At 39.1% G+C, this 17729-nt stretch overlaps 1 protein-coding gene and 1 pseudogene across 2 annotated transcripts in view; one reads left to right on the top strand and one right to left on the bottom strand.

Moving 5' to 3' along the window:
• The window catches only part of LOC110988932 (adhesion G protein-coupled receptor L1-like), a 32814-nt gene extending 21007 nt beyond the window's left edge, over nt 1–11807 (top strand). For both annotated transcript variants that reach the window (XM_022252924.2, XM_022252923.2), the window contains 11 exons: nt 248–353; nt 727–833; nt 1702–1795; nt 3107–3257; nt 3808–3874; nt 4304–4370; nt 5401–5486; nt 5830–5956; nt 6156–6197; nt 7385–7466; nt 7630–11807. In XM_022252924.2, coding sequence (XP_022108616.2) covers nt 248–353; nt 727–833; nt 1702–1795; nt 3107–3257; nt 3808–3874; nt 4304–4370; nt 5401–5486; nt 5830–5956; nt 6156–6197; nt 7385–7466; nt 7630–7685 — 985 coding nt within the window. In that variant the 3' untranslated portion in view covers nt 7686–11807. The remainder of the gene's footprint in view (nt 1–247; nt 354–726; nt 834–1701; nt 1796–3106; nt 3258–3807; nt 3875–4303; nt 4371–5400; nt 5487–5829; nt 5957–6155; nt 6198–7384; nt 7467–7629) is intronic.
• Nucleotides 11808–12602: 795 nt separating this feature from the next.
• On the bottom strand, nt 12603–14431 carry LOC110988936 (alpha-N-acetylgalactosamine-specific lectin pseudogene; annotated as a pseudogene).
• Nucleotides 14432–17729: the final 3298 nt, after the last annotated feature.

Here is a 17729-nt window from a genome sequence, read left to right as displayed (position 1 = left end):
TGGTTGTGAAACAGGAGGTGCGTAGCAAGCATTCGCTGCGCTTTGGCTCTGGGCATACCGGGCATGACAGAAAGCGGATGATTGGCCAGATGTTCAATCCCCATCTTTGTCACCTCTCCATGTTTCTATTAATTTTACACTGCAAAATCCGTGGGTTTTATTTTACCTCTGTTTAATTAATGAGCCAGAACAACTGGCGTACCACTGTTGATGTTGATGTTCTGTTTGAACTCTTTGGCCCTTGTAGGGACTGGCTAACGTATGGCTGCCATGTTGAAGGTATAATAGGCAACGACGTCATGTGTAGCTGCAATCACCTAACACACTTTGCTATCTTACTTCAAGTGGAGGAGGTGAGGCTTATGTGGATGGAATTTTGGCATTACTAACCTAAAGTATGTTCTTAGTGTATTGTAATATCGCCTGGATTTTTCCATTATACCATTAGTTACTATGATTATTATTTCATTTGGCCCAAACGATGAAATTTGTTACAAGCACGGACAATATTGTCAAAGGACGAACAGAATGACCACAATGGTAATTACTAGCAAAAGCGACTATCACTATGGTCCTACGACCTGCTGATCCATATGCGGTCATTGGAACAACAACAAAAATATAAAATATAAGATATTAAATAAATTTTGAATGACAATAGTGCAATATATATTATGTCAGCCCTATAAATAGTTTACAAAGTGTCCGTCTTGATTCCTTCTATAGGTGACCCCTTACACCGACACTTCCCTTTTAAACCTCATCACACGGATTGGTCTTGGGTTGTCCATTGTCTGCCTCTCGGTTACATTGTTTGTCTACGCATTTTGTCGGTAAGTTATTAAGAAAAGCCAAAACACGAAGAAGGGTCCTATCACAAAACATCTACAAGTACCACTGAATACACGGTTTTCCCGCGCCTATGCACAAACGAGAGTGGTGCTCATGGTGATTACAACTTTTTAGCAGAGTCCTCCATCTTACGTCACGACGCAGTGCTATACGATCTCTGCCCATAACTGTGCGCCTGACGTATCCACTTCGGTACTCTATGAAAGCCTTTGTTAAACCTTGCATATATCATCCAACAGTTGATTTGTTCTTTATTAGTAAATGCATCTGAAATGAAGGTTTCCAATTTACAAGCCAGCCTTCTAGTCATTACCGCAAAAGAGAACACCTTGGTTGGCGCTGATTTGGATTTGTTTTTTCAGAATGCGTTGCGGCTAAGTGAATATCACGTCACTAGCCATAGTTGCGGCACTCTAAAACACCACATGCAAGAAAATATATTGCAATTTTCAGCCATCAAAAGTTGATGAATGCATTAACACAAGTCCCAGGTAATGCAGCTTGTTTCCATCTCTTTACCTGTCCAAGTAAGGAAGACAATTACGCCCTTAAAAGAGGATAATCAGGGAGGCCATTTGCTTCAAGGTCAGTGGTCACATGTTTATACTGACATTGCCGAGATGAAGGGAAATGTCCTCTGGTGCTGATAGGGGGCTATGTATTACACATCTGTTTTGAAGTTGATCAATACTCAGAGATTTTGTAGGAAAAACAGATCATTAAGCCACTTAAATCTAAATGTAATGGTAATGCAAACCTCAGAACACATGGACACCCTAATGAACACTGTACATTTGACATAAATTACCTAAATGCTTTCGTGTTTTTAATTTCTTTTGATTTTTCCAGCTTGACCAGTACCCGCATCGTAACACACGCTAATCTGGCAGTAGCTCTTATGATATCTCACATCACTTTTTTGTTCATTGGCACTGAAAACCCGGTAAGAATCTAACTAGATCAAATAGATAGACGTCAGCTGTGACGTCAGGTGACATTCCATTCCGATTCAATTCAATTTCACATTTATTTCCATACTGCCATCAAAGTAGATGAAATACTTTGAAACCTTAAAATAATAGAGTACATTATAGTGAAGGAGGAAATATTAATAAATGGTTAATGATGGTTCCATCATCATCCATTTAGGCTATTAATATTTCCTCCTTCACGTCATGTGACGGCCAGATAAGTAGAAGCTTGTACTGAAGAGCTTAAACAACATACAGAAACAAACAACAAGAAAACAGACAGTTTACCCGGGATCTTCCATGTATTTGTGTAGTTTAACCGATTCAACCTGTCTGATTTGATTAGCTTTACCAGAAAAAGGGCTTTTCCAGCAAAAACTAAGATCTAGAATATAAACGTAAAATCATAAGGCATTATCGTATAAGGATAATAGGTTAGGTATAAGTCAATAACTCTTTTAAAACTTTAAAACAAGCATTTTTTCCTTGAATAAAGGAGACTGCCAGGCTGCACACCTGGGCAGCGTATTAGATAACATTTTTTTATAATTGACATTTTACAACTAGGAAAAACAGAAACAAAAAGAAAAAGTACCTGAAGGTTTGGAGCCACGGTCATTCTAAAAAAAACAATTACTTTTTTTACCTAGTCCACTGCAAAACAGTTTTGATAAACTGGTGTTAATTTAATATTCTTTGCCTTATCCAGCATTTTAGCAGACTCAGTGTTGTCCACTGAAAACAAACGATGTCAATTTTTTTGTATCATATAGTTAACAAGCCAAGTAAGCCGGCCTCCATTTTTCCCCCTTTTTGTGTCCACCACGTGCCCTTTGATGAGGCTGAAGGGCACTGACAAACTTTATATTTAAACATTTTGTTTTGAAAGCCCCGTTAAAATCAGCAGAGTAATGGTTTCGGATAAATACTCACACTCAAACCAACATCAAGCACCCTGTCACCACCAACATCAACAACTCAGTGATTGACCTTAACGGGATGCATATCGCACCGTTGTAATTCATGTATATCTATGTCTATCTATTAAACGTCTTTTTCCACGTTTCAGGGCACTCGTTCATGATACATGTTTAACTAAACAAGTAACCTGCCTACTATGGATAAAGCCATAAAGAAAGATGCAGATTAAGAATCAGAATTAGGTGGCATTTGGATACCCAGGGGGTTGGTATTAAGAACGAAAAAGGCCCCAAGCTTATTCTGCATAAAACATGCTTTATTCGTTATACTTTTTAAGGAAAATGTGCCATTCTTCTTTTCAGACTGCGTGTAAGGCGGTTGCCATCTTGCTTCATTACTTCCTGCTAGCAGCTTTCACCTGGATGGCTCTAGAGGGCGTGTTTCTATACATCAAATCTACCCCCACATTCCAATGGAAGATCCGACTTCCAGTGTGGCTTCTGATTGGTTGGGGTATGTGAAGCATTTATGTTAAATTGGTTCAAAGAGAAAATACAAGCAGAAAAATCAAATGCCAGTTGCACACAAACTTATCATAGCCCTATACCGATTCTCCATTTTTATTTGCTGAAGCATTATTATTCAGGCAGAGAAACATGTCTGCTAAAACAAACCTATTCGTGATTAGAAATATTAGGGGAACGTTTTGCTCTGAGAAGAGTCAGAAATGAGAGAAAGTCAAGACTAGGCCCACTCAACCTTCCCTGTTGACTTGTTGAGGTGAAATCCCAGCAAAACCCTTGTGGTTATCGTCTAGTTACGTAAGGGAACGCTGAGACAAACAAAACTCAACATACACAATTCAATCCGCTCTTTGCGTGCTACTGCAAAAGCCTCAATCTGGCAACTAGGCCTATAGCCGGTTTGCCCCTGCTGTGTCAGCTTTTATACCATATGATTAAAACAATATTTAAAAAGCCCTAACCCTCCAAGCTCCGGAGGGTTGGGATGTTACTCTTGAATAATAAATAACAGAGTTACTTTGTTCTTCTGTTTGGACCAGGATGCCCCGTAGGAATAGTAGGAACTTCGATGGCTGTGCGTATGCAAAGCTATGGTCGTGCAAAGAGGTATGTTATTTTTGCTACGAAAAGTTATTAGTAGGTGCTAAAAATTAGAGAGAATTTAAAGCCATTCAACTATTATGTTTCAACACGAAATCAGTGTTTGTTATTGAGAGTGTCTTCAGAAATTCATCCATTGCAGAAAATGTTACGCAGGATCTCCGACTGTGTTAGGCCCTTTTCCAAATAAATCAATGAAAAAAACCCTGAAAGACGAAACAACATAAAGGTTACCAGGTTTCACGAATATTTACTAATGCAAGAAAATCAAAGGAGACTACGGAGGATATACAGCATGACAATCGTATGACAGCTGAATGTCGTTTACTGAAAAGACGAAATACTGCACTATAAGTTATTCCAGACACGAGGACGGCATTGGATAGGAACAAATTGCGGTGTAATTTGTATTTTCTTGTCATTATTTAACTTCAGCTGCTGGCTTTCATTTGATGGTGGCTTCGTCTGGGCTTTTCTAGCGCCAGTACTGTTTGTCCTTATCGTGAGTAGAAACTCCTCAAAATATACGCTATAGATTCCTAGGGTAGTATAAAATAAACCAGTCAGTTAGAAATTGCTCAGGAATATTTACATCTCTATTAAAATTCCGTTTGAATGCATAGAAAAAATTCCCTAGCACTTACATAAATGGCTCAGTATGTGGATAATGTAGATATTTCGATCATTACAGAAGATAACATGCTCCTCACTCCTACTATCTTATTGCAGTTAGTTTCCTGAGGAAGGGCATTTTTGTGTTTCAAAATTATTTGTTTGCTTGGTTAATCCCATTTGGACAGACTCTGTTTTGCTTTATTAGTTTTGTCGGCAAAACCATTATGTACCGTTGCAATAAAAAAGAAAATATGGTACTGGTCTAGGGAATCATACTACAGTACACTTCTTTTGCGCGACGATCTGTCAGCAAATTTTATGTGGCACCCCCATTCAAAACAGTCTAACGACCCCCGTGTTCAGTGACCTTATTTTGATTATAAATCTCCTTGGCATTTGAAACCTACTACTTTATACCTTCTAGCTGAGCACCTGTCTTTGATTGAAAATAATGCCAACAAAGTAACAAAGATGCAGAAACTGTGAATAGATACATTCGGCGGGATTTTTATGCAACAATGGCACAGGCAAACCTTTGTTGTAAAACTACTTTAATTCCCTAACAGGTCACCCCTAGTGATATCAATGGTTTTCCCTTTCCACTTGCCCTTAATTTTGGCTCTGAGATAATGAAAAAAAAATAGAAAAAAGAGGAAAACATTCATGGGAAAAAGTTCGTATATTTTTAGCCTCCGTTCCCCTGACCGACCCATCCTCAAGGACCAAAAACAGAATAATTGAATTAACTCAAGACAATCAGAGACTAGCTCCCAAGACTTTTTTCATCATATAGATTACACGCGGTCGTCCAAGAACGAGTTTGCAAAAATGTCGCAGTTCTGCAAGACGTCTGTAGTGGCTTGGCGTAAATATTACTGAACATTTGAAGCCAATCTTTTTTTTTATTATTTGAACAGGGAAACAGCGTTATTTTGATTCGGCTCATCTTTGTCTTTTTCTCTCTGAGGAGCAACAAGAAAAAATCGGAGGCGGAAAAAGTCAAGTAAAAACGCTTTTCATTTAAAAGATTCCAGCAAACTGCGTTTATTTTACAGGATATAAACTACACAAAACAAGCTGATCTCTCAAAAAGTTTATATTTGTTAATCAACTATTAGCACCAAAATCCTAATAAACACACCATGATATAAAAGCAAGGATCCCCCTACTTGAATGGCCGGATACAAGCTGCTGGATGTAATTCATGCAAATGACTGGCAATGAATGCACAGTAACAAAGGGGAAGGTCAGCTATAAACTGATGTATTTCAAACGAGGAATAGGCCCCACCTTTCCAAACGACTCCTTTTAAAGTAATGATTGAATTAAATATCTGCTATTGGTAGAGCTGGTTTGCGGATGTTGATTGTTCTTGAACCTCTTCTTGGCTTGCCGTGGATTCTGGGCTTATTCTACATTGACGGGAGCACTATTGGATTTGCCTATGCCTCTGTGATAGTAAACAGTCTACAGGTATGACAGTGAGTAACAAGGACATCGCCAAAAACTGTCTTTGTAGAAATTCATTATTCAAACTTGTGCTGCTTCCTTTGAGACATAGTCCAGGATTATCTGAAATACATTCGACCTTAAAGACAGTGCTAAGCAAAATGCTGTTATACTTCTCATTGAAATGTACAACAGTCAAATTCATTTGTTTTCTTTTACACAGGGCGTCTTTGTATTCATTTCGCAGTGCCTCTTTGACAAAGACGTAAGTCTTCTCGTATATTAAAAGGCCGATAGCGATACGTTTTCTGCGAAAACCAATCTGCAACTTGTACTCTTTTTCGACCTATAAAAATCATATTTCCTTAATTGTTATTCCTGACAAATGCAATTTTGAAATATAAACAATGCTTGTGTTTCCTGGTCAATCGAGAGTGCTGGTAATTTGCAATGTCATTTTTATCTTCCAGTGTATAATTTTCATAATTTTATTCAAAGGGCTACGTGCCAAATTATTAACATAATTATTCGGTATTAAACGTAGCACTACAAAAGTGAGTAGGCCTACCCAAGCCGGCAAAATGTAAAACAAATCAGCAGTTTGCGCGAAAAGTAACGCGACATTTGGGCTCCCCTTTGCGGTGGCGTCACAGTTTTACTCATGAATATGTAAATATTCATTTATTAAATCCTAAAAAGGCGGTAAGATACTCTTTTAAATAAGGGAATAAATATGTGCTTGGCTAATATTTATCGCGAGTTTAAGACCAGCGAAGGAGCATTCACTCTCCTCAGTCGATCTTTAACTTTAGTTCAAAGCACTTATTTATTTCTATTCATAAATACTTTTTTTTTAATCAGAGAGACCAAAAAAAGTCATTATACTTTCATTTTACCAAACATCCTTGTTCATATTATGGTATATTCCATGTGGAAGTGGGCCAGAAGAATCTCCATATATGGACTTTGCACAGGCTGCCTAGCTCAAATTCTGGGCCAGAACTTTTTTTATTTTTTGGTTTACCTAGCACTAAAAATCAAGTCTCAGCAGGCATTACCAAATATTGTTAAGACACGGTCTGGCTCAGCGTTGTTGAAAAGGGAAACTGTCTGAACTATTTATGAATATAGCTTAATTAAAACTGAAAATCAGGTTAACCGATCAATAAAAGTGTAGATACTGTAGGTCTGCATTGTGAAATTAGATTTATGCACCTAAACGAAAATTATTGTTGTTGGAAGACCTTTTTATTTCCCATCGACCTTTTCTGTATTTCAATAATGTTGTACGCTAGACACAAAATAATGGATGTGCCATGACGACCATAACTACGAAAATGAAGAATTAAGTAAACGAATAAGGCCTAGGTTCTTCGAAGACTCTGATTAAATTACGAATTTTTGTTCAAACCAAGTACCTTTATAACTAATTTACGACGAAATGTTTTACAGGTGAGGCAATTCTTTCGGTCTAAGAGGTCAAGAGTTGAGGCGATCAATGTTAATGTGGAGTCAACAGGGATTTCTACATTGGGTAAGTCTTTGGAATGAAACAAAACAACAGCAAAAACGATATCAACAACTGTAATAGAAAACACTGCAGCAACACATTCAAGCAAGCCTAAATATAGAGGAAAAATAATTGATAGCGCCACAAGTCATTTATAAGTTTTAATGTGACTTTTGTTTTATTTCAGTTACAGCAACTGTGTCAGAGTCTGTGACGGTGGGTAGGGGCGACAGTGTTAATTGAGGCACCTTCGCTTAGGTGCTGTATTTATGACAAGTTTATTGCACCGTTCGTAGGTATCCTTATGCACTGCAGTGTTGCTAATGCGGGACCAAAGCATAGGAAGATGACGGACCTGTCCTGATTAACGTGTGCCTACACCGCCAAGTCGTTCACCCGATCCAGCTACCCACCGCTGCTTGTCAGTAGGGCTTGCACACCAAATACGCCACGCTATAAGCAGGTTGATATCATAGCGTCGTACCAGGACTACGTTCGCCCCACTTGTAAGTATGGCATAAAAAGCGCCCCCACTTGAAACACAACAGAGAGCCACTGCTGCAGTGCACAAGCTAAAACTGGTCTAGTTTACAAGTGTGGAGAACGTAGTCCATGCTACGACCCTATGATACCGACCTACTCAAAGCATGGCTTATTTGGTGCAACTCTACTCATAAGTAACGGGGGGGTAGTCCAATTGGGTAGCCCCGTATATGTGTAACTTTGGTTTGTATACTGAATTGTGTGCCTATTTATATCACTTTAACTATATTTGTTCCCTAGACGTTAAAAAAGGGATAGACTGCAGTTTGGCCAGATGATTTTACAGACCTCACAGTTACAAATGAGGTCCTTTATCTTGAAATCTTGATCCAATCACGATAAATTCAGTGAAGATACTTTAATAGGAGTCGGTATGAATCCTTTGTGCGCATAGAAAAAAAGGGGAAAACAATCGAACTACTCTAGCGTTGAGGTTTCCAAAGTTTATTTGTCAAGGGCGTTAGCAATATCCGGATATTATGAGTGTAGGCACTACTCTATCGTCATTTTATGTAGGAAGTCTTTATCGTAGTTTGCTTAAAGTGTGTTACCAAAGCAAGAGATGCTTATGTTGATTCTCTTACTGTACTAACCCAAATGAGAACTTGGACCACTGTCACCCTTTTTGGTTATATAGAAATATTGATTTATCCATTCTAGGGGTTTTAAGGGCTGTCCACTACTTGTGCTAATTTTTCAGAACGCTTCACCAACCCATGGAGTAAGTGTGGTTTAAACCCTCTCTCCCAAGATACGGATAGCTACGTATACACTGCCATGAACACTCACACGCAATGTCAACAACCCTACTCCAGCTCCCTGCATACGAAAATATTAGGACATGATCTAATGCTCATAGCTTCATTGTCTCATGCGGCATGGACTTGCATCAAAATAATACACCAGTTGTGCATACATAAAATTTGCAGTTGCTGCCCTCTGAATTTTTTTTAATTCTAAAATCTTTCTTCGGTGTGCAAAATTCGTATCCAGTTTGAAAAGCAAATATGTTAGTGTAACACTGAATGCACACCAATTGCTATAACGTTTTGGAACCGCTCAAAGCGTAATGAATTGCATAGGTAAACTTGAACAGGGGGGCTAGCTCAATATCAGTTTTGTTCGTCGCTTACAAATACTTGATGGCTTTTTTTTGGGGGGGGCGGTTGTTACACCCCTTTCTAAAGTGGATTAAAGCCCCAAATTTTGTTGTTAAGCAGGCAATAAGATTGGTTCTTCATGTACTGATTTATGTCAGAAGTTAGCTGTCTGGTTTTTGGACTCCCGTGTAACACATTTACTTCCCCTAGTAATCAACAGATCACAAATAGTTATTTTCTACATCTGTATCTACGACCATCTGTCATCAATGCATATCAGGTATTGTTTCCTCATGAACGTGAGAAACCGTGTCCAGGACTGTATATTGTCCTGTCACAAGTTTTGTTTAAATGATCAACATGTTTAGCAATCGAGCTTTGAAATTCAGGAAATTGAGATGGCCTGCTTCTAAGCATGACATCTGGAGACAAGAAAGCTGTTTTTCTAGACGGCATCGTTAATCATAATTGGGTGTATATTTTGTCATTTGCTTCGATCCATGGTAGTTTGGAATTTTTCGAGGTTTCGTGTGTGGCGTTACCCATTGTTGTGTGTGGTCAGAAACTGAATGACGTGAGAAAAAAGTAAAGCAATAAGAAACAAAACAAAACAAAATAACAAAAAATAAATCAATAAATAGAAAACTCTGCGGGTTTTCAATTAGAGAGAGACTAAGCAGTGGATCCCTGACTTCTGGGTTGACCATCATTGTGCAAGGTATAATAAATACAAATAATGCTGCTGGGGGGATCAGTAAATCTGGACACCTTAATGTAATATTATATGTTGGCTTCTTGTGCAAGTACAGTGCCAGCTAGAACCTAGATGCTTGATTGTGCTTCGTGAAGTGATTACATGTCGTGATGATTCTTGCCACCTTTAGATTCTTCTTTAACATAGAGACATTGATAAAATGTGCAGGGAAGGTTGTGTTTAACATGTAATTTTTGCCAAAAAGAGAGGTCAACATATATTATTACAAAACAGTCGCATATCTGTGCATTGTGGTTAAAGAGCTGTGATTAAGATTAAGTGATTAAGATGGCGATGAAGTCTGGTATTGCTTGTAAGGATAATATTCGGAGAGTGAATATACGACGGTAAACGTGCACTTGGATGACATTCGGTTATCCAATTAGTCATGATACGATTGGATAGTATGATGTTATTCGTTTTAAAATCAAAAAGGCAACGTTAACGACTGAAGTTTACCATTGGAGTTTACCTGAACAATGTTGAACTTTAAGCCCCAAACGTTGTTGTTAAGCAGGCAATATAAGATTGGTTCTTCAAGTACTGACTTATGTCAGGGGTTAGCTGTCTGGTCGGACATCTACACTCCCACATAATACATCTACTTCCCCTCATTAATCAATAGTACATAAACAGTTATGAAGTTATAATAACTAGCAATTTTCTACATCTGTATCTACAACCATCTGTCAGTACCTGCGTATCAGGTATCGTTTCCCCATGAACGTCAGAAACCGTATCCGGGACTTTATTCTCCAACCAAGGGCAAAAAACCACACACAGAAACCATGTTTTGTTTTTTTGCAAAGATTTCGAGCGGCATGTTTATTTGTTTTTGCCGATTTCAAAACCACTATCTATTGCCACACTTGGCAGAAATTCTGGAACATGTTCCTGGCACACTTGCAAGGGTGGCCTATTTGTCACACTTGCCTGAAAATCAGGCACACTTGTCACAAGAGATACTTGCCACACTTGGCAGAAAAACAGGAACAAACTCGCCAAAGGCTTGCCACACTTGGCAGAAAAAGGCAAGGTTGTTAACAGAAAGACTTGCCAAACTTGGCATAACAGGTTGGAATTCCTTGGCACACTTGCCATACTGACAAACACCACCGGAGCCAGTTGGTGCTTGTCCTGATATTAATTGTCATGTGATTCTATTTATCATTTACGAATTAAGGAAAACCTACATAAAGCACGCCGTTTTTTCCACCGTTTGAACAAGTGATTGGAATAACTTGAACAATTTGTGTGTTGCTGCTTTAAAAATCTAAGCTTAAGTGGCCCTTTTTGCGCCAAACTTGGTGTGGTTCAACAGTAATTTCCTTGTGGCCTTCTGGCTTCACAAATTATTTCCCTGAAGTGAAGTGAGGCGAAAAAAAGAAAAAAGATCAACAAAACGCTTCAGGCTTCTAATTGAAGTGACTACGCGGTGGAGCCCTGACTTCAGGGTGGACCATTATATTGAAAGGTATAATATTTAAAAAAATTATGCTGCTCTCTCTGAGGGTTGGATCAGTAAGTGTGGACACCTTAATGTGATAATATATATTGGCTTATTGTGCAAACACGTTGCCCGCTAGATTCTAGATGCCTAATTAATTGTGCTTCATGAAGTAATGACGACATGATGATTCTTGCCATGTTTGTGCACCAAGGACAGCAATAATAATAGTAATGATGTCATTCGCTTTTAAATAAAGAAAAACTATTTAAGTAGTCAATGTTAACGACTACAGTTTACCATTGAAATATACCTGAACAATTTGGAATTTATCCAAAGGGTAAAATAAGAAGGATTCGACTTAAGGTTGTCGACCAAGTATACAATAATGTCAGTTTCCTTGCCATGTCCTTGGCAGTGTGACTATCAATAGGTTGATAAATTGTTGATTAACCCTAACCCCCTCGGTCGTATTTAAAACTGTGTGGAATCTGTAGAATAAATACTGTTTATCAAAATGGCGTTGGGTGTTTGGTGTTTCCTTTTCTCAAAGTTAGGCCACTGTAGTTAGGGTGCACCAGTCTACTCTATCTGGTACCCAAGACATTCGAACATTTTTGCTTACCACACTGGCTATCTCTTTCCTTTCCTTGGTGAAGCCCTGGCGGCCCTTCCTTGAGTGTCCTTGAGGTTGATCTCAAGCACTAGCCCTGATGAGGCAGCTCCTTATTCAAAGAAGTCACCGAAACACAATTTGGGTTGTCATTTTAGAATCAAGTCCTTTTTACTGGTCAGTTTAAGGACCTCTAGTCTTTTACTTTGTTGCCATGTGATACTCATAGGTGAGTACGTGAAACAAATGAGTGCTTCGATCATGTGTTTTTGTGTATTTTAAGGTCAATCTTCCAAGCAAAAAAAAAAAAAAAGAAAGTGAGGAAATTTGGCAAAAACCGTTTTCATTTAATTGAAAGGTTGAATGTTTCGGTGTTATGTTAATGGTCACATGACCAAGCAGATAGCCTTTAAAGATTGCTTTTTCTCTATGCAAGCCTTATTTTCCATATCAAGGGAGGCATAAATAATGATGTAAAAGCACATTGAAATCCTTAACATTTATCGGCCCAGCCTTTCTCCAAGGAGATGCTGTTGGCCTTCATTTAGAGGGTGTCTTACATTAAGCTAAATTCGCCCTAATGGGGTATCATGGCCTTTTAAGCTTTCATAGCCTTTTCAGACGTAAACAGGGAATGGGGCATGGGAGTGCCCTCGCAAAAGCAAACTATACACTGTAAAAACTATATTTTCTTGGATGGATCTGCGTCAAGGGGGGTAATTTATTCATGTTTTATTTATCTATAATTTAATTTAAATTTCTCACAAGCTGTCGGGAAAACACTGAGTACACCGACTATACATCGTTCCTTAACATGTCGGGCAGGGCCAAAAAATCCAACTCATTCACATGTAAGTCATTTTCAGCATAATGCTGACCATTTTGCAAAAGTTAGGAAACCTTCTAAATAGAAGTTTTAAAGTTCATATTTACTCTGAGATGTATTCAGGGCAAAAGTTGATCTTAAATGCTCTTTTTGAAAATACTGTATAGCAAAACTAAGTAATTCAATGTTGCCTATCTTCAAATCCACCAGTATTTGCAAATTTTATTCTTTTGAAAAGCGAACGCAAGGCGAATATTACCATGATTACCATCAATACTATGAGTGTTTTATCTACAGATTTGAAATCAGATATTAGTTAAATCTTCTAATGTGAAACAAACTGGGAAAAACAACACGCAGATGAGGCTAAAACGAAGTGAATATAATGAAAGTTTGATTTGCTCAGCAATAAATGATTGTGTCATGGAAAAATGGATAATTTATTGTTGCCTTGAGGGTGGGTTTAAAGATGTTCTTTCAGAATTCGACAATGTTGTTGGTTACTTTGCTCTTACAGTTTAGGTCAAGTAAATCTTTACTTTTAAATGAATACAGGATAATCTTCTGTTTTTGGTCACTTGACTTAAAGTCTGATAGTGCCATAAATATGGGTCCAAATCTTCAACTAGCACACATATACTTCAACAGATTAAAAACAAAATAAAAAAGAGAAGAGAAATAGTCCACATGCCGGTTTCCTTTACCTTGTAAATGGGTCTCCACAAACGACTGAAGTACGTACACCGTTCGAATGTGATAACTAAGATTCTAAAAAAGACAAAATGCTATGGGGCTGTTGCAATTTCAAGACAATACTTAGTCAAAGCTTCTGTTTCAAGAGCAGAAGGACAAGTTAATTATGTCTTTGTTCCCCGTAGTTAGAATAGTAAGACAAAAATTAAATGATGTAAAACTTAAAAGCTTATAAAGATGTTACTAAACCCATCACCAGGAAACGAACATATGTTTTAAAGCCAGTTTAATTTGCACAGTACTAATAGATAAACGGACATTGGCTAACATAAGTCTTGAAATGAAACTGCAAGAGAGTATCGAGCTGTTGTTTCTTCGACAGTCCAGTGTCGTAGCGGATACTGCGATCCATACTTGAGCTCATTGGCCTAATGTGGCAGCCGTCTTGCAGATATACGGCAACTCTGTCGAGCAGGGCTGGTCGTTCCAAAATCGGCCAAGCGTGGAGTGAAAGCGCAACGCGGCGCAGTCTTCACCGCTGTCCGCGTCATTCGGTTCAACTGCCCCCCAGTCGGTGTAGGTGACGATGGCCCCGTCGATCCAAACAAACTGCCCTTCGTTCAACGTGTCAGTCAGGCCGAGCCATACGGAGTTCAAGTCTGAGGTGGCGGTCGGTGACATTGTTAAGGACTCCCACATCTCAAACATCAGGTCATCTTCCTCTTCACAGGCAATGGAAACAAGATGGCCCTCCACTCCCTCAGTAATCTGCTGACAGTGCCTCTCAGCTTCCTGGAAGGTCTTCCGAATCCCGAAGAAACGGTAGCAGTGGCCATCGTAGAGGGTCCACAGCGGAGGACAACTCATGTAGCGACTGCATCCTGCTGCAAACTCGGAGGCGAGTACGACCAGACAAAAAACAGAGAGCATTCGCAGGTTGCCCATACTGGTAATGAACAGTTATCTCTCGGTGTGTTGAGCCTTGAACTACGGTTACAGTGTGACAGGTTCCCCCGCTTATAAACCTTTCTCGCGAACATAGCTCGAAGGCTGAGTTGGCATTGATCATTGCAAGAGTCGATGTGATTGGCTATAATGACTAAAACGTGATCAAGAGAAAATGACTTCTCCTGAAATGCCAGAGCAGTAATTTTTACTGAACTCAAGCTTGCCAAATAAAACTTCAAAAGTCCTGTTTCGTGTGCGTTCATTATCAGGGGGTTCTTGCAAAACTTCCTTCTGGAACGTACTCTGGTGGCACTTTATGCTATCCTTCTGGGATTAGATTTGAACTGAATAAGTGGACATTCGGAGACATTTGACCTGCCCTTGCATTCAGACAACACAGGGAATTTAGGTTAATTTTTTGTTCAGTTTGTTAACTGTAAAGGTTTGTAAAATGGAAACGCTTGAGAAAGGGTTACTCGTTGACATTTGTCATGTGCTGATGACAATAACTTACCAAAGCAAAAGAACTTTGGCGTAAAATATAGAAACAGTCCAAATTATTGTGATTACTGCAACATTTGGGGTTTGTCCCCAGGATATAATACCATATCGTTAACTCCAGTATGTCGTTCTATTAAGGCCACGTTATACACAGCGTTGTGAGAGTTGTTCCCCACACGGTGAGTTGTTTTCAATGCGCGACAAGAGCAGTTCTATTGGGCGATGAGTGTTGTTACACTGTGCGATAATAGTGGTTTCACTGCAAGGTTCACTGCACAGTTAACAATAATTGTTACCTGCAGTGTAGGGGTTACGGTGGTTTGGATACTTGATGAGGAAGCAAATGGCACTCGAAGAAAAAACGGGTGTTCCATCTGAAACCGAGGATTAACTAACGAACCCCGATCATGGTCCCCGTCACAATAGCCAAAAATGTTTTGTTATGCCATGGTCACATATTTCACTGAAACTGTCTCATTTGTAATATATGCATATTTTATTACAAGATAATTTTTAACACCAAGACAATTTGAATTGCCTCAACAAGAGATGAGAGTCGTTTAACTGCGCGTCGTTTAATTGCAGTGCACTGTGAGACATGTTTGGCAGGGCATGAAAGCGGATTAGCAGCGTTGGAAATGTCGTTCCTGATGCGGTGAGCGTCCTTCCTTGCACGGTGAGTGTCCCTTGTGAGCTGGAGTTGGGCTCAAATTTTCCCTTTTTTTTCAAGAGAATAATCTCAAAAGATCACGATGTTCATTTAATATATAGCGTGAACATTGACCTCTGAAAGTTGAGCGCTTATGCAACACTTGGTAGGGAAAAGTGCCAAACTATGTAAATACTTTTATAAATTATTAACTTATTCAAAAATTCCCTTCAAAAAGGGCTTTAGTATAATGTTGCTTTATGACAGTTGAAAAATTGCCTCAATGGGAAGGTTAAGAATCTCGACCCATATCAAATATCGTAAAATATCGACATCGACAAAGACAATTTTAAATACGCGATAACTTGTACTCTTACCCACATACAATGTCACAGAATTACTTTGTTGAGGACTTTAATTCGAGACTTAACAATAGACACAAAAAAAGAAAGTAATAAGATATAAATACATACAGAGTCATTTCAGGTTCATTCTTAGTTTTGCATCATCACTCGCCCCGAGTTTGCTACAATGTGTCTCTTTAGTTCATTTTTTTTCTAAACAAACGATTTTCCAGACAAAAATCATTTTCACTTCGGTTGGATAGTGTCGGTTTCGATTTGGTATTTGTGGTTTTCAGGTTGGGTCGGCCGGGTAGACTAATCTGTATTGTGAAAAAAAGAGAGAAATAAACCGAAAATTACCGAAAAACCGAAGCAGGAAATTCATGTGACAAATTTATTTTTTAGTGCTTCAGATTACAAAATTGCTAGATTAGTAGTGGCAGTGACGCAACACATAAAAATAAACAATCGAACACGAACGGTACTACTTTTCTGAGTACACCGGAAACTCGGTCGCACACGGCAGCACACAAAATGCAAACCAGTTTGGCCAACTACGCAGTTTTCATAACAGGATTGAATGATTTGTTTAGAGGGGGAATGGGCAGATAAAACAGACGAAGTTACGTGCGGAAATTTAGCAACCTATTCCGTGTACTTGGAATATATTTTGTTTCGTGCATTCGACGATTACAGGTCTTGTTCAAACAAAATTTTGAAAACCCAAGACGTCTGAAAAATCTTTCTGTCCATTTTTGAATAGGTTATTTCAGAACAGGGCGATCTCTTCATACAATACCAGCATAAAGTTCAGTCACAAATCGGAAACAATCTCAGTGATACAGCCCTGCTTGTGTCATGCAGGCAGTTTATCTCCTTCTCGAGGAAAAGCATATCAGGTCCCGTCATTGATATGTAGTTATTCATAATTGCATGTGAACGACAGGGCATGCATAATAAGGTGGTGGGTACATTCCGTGGGCCTCACCTAAGTTCGAGGGTCGAGTCTGGGACCAATCGTGCTTGTGCGTTTTTCACAGTTTGGGTAGGGCCGTTGCGTCCTGCTGTCGTGCGGTTGCATCCTGATTTCGTACCGTCGCGTCCTGCTCTTGCGCCTTACCGTTTGTAAACACTGCTGCTTGATCACCCTCGGTCAATAGAGGGTGTATGTCACTAGTCCTGGAAAATGATGTGCGCTTAAAGGGTACTGTAAACACCTGGAACAGACTTACTTATTAGTTCACGTTATGCCTTGTACGCACATAATTTCTTCATGGCGTATTTACTTCAGCACTTCATGGACCCTGATCGTGACCAACAGAAGGCTCAAGTTTCGTGACCCACACTGCACACACACCGTAAGTGGTTGATGTTATCTTGAAAGAAATTAGCGAATCGATTTGCCAACTAGACTCCTGACGTGCACGTAGGAAGTGTGGGAACTGACTTACGGCATAACAAATTATCAATCACACGAAAACTCTGACGACAATCACCTCTGCTCTCGTGGATTAAGTTTTGATAAAAATGCACTTTCGCATCCTTGATCATCTTCACAACGTGATTACATTGCATTTTTATATGTCCCGGTCAACACTGAGTCGAGTACATCGCCAGCGACGCTCCAGTTTTTACGCTTAATTTCTCCTTCCAAATGGTCTCTGTAAACCATGGTGTATTCGACCTTTGATTGAGCAGGAGCATGCTTGTCAAGAACCAACCTTACTTCCGAACTGTAAAAAGCTGCAAGTATGGTCAGGTAATCCAAATACTTCGAAAGTGCACAACAACAAATGCCTCGACGAAAATGTTTACAGTCTGTGTTTTTAATCCTCCTAAATGCCACAAATCTCTCTGGTCTCACAGGCT

This window comes from Acanthaster planci, linkage group LG10 (genome assembly GCF_054643075.1).
Source record: "Acanthaster planci isolate LZ-2023a linkage group LG10, COTS_SCS, whole genome shotgun sequence".
In the NCBI taxonomy this organism is placed as follows: domain Eukaryota; kingdom Metazoa; phylum Echinodermata; class Asteroidea; order Valvatida; family Acanthasteridae; genus Acanthaster; species Acanthaster planci.
The sequence above is the reverse complement of the archived record's forward strand: the minus strand, read 5'-3'. Positions and strand labels throughout refer to the sequence as shown.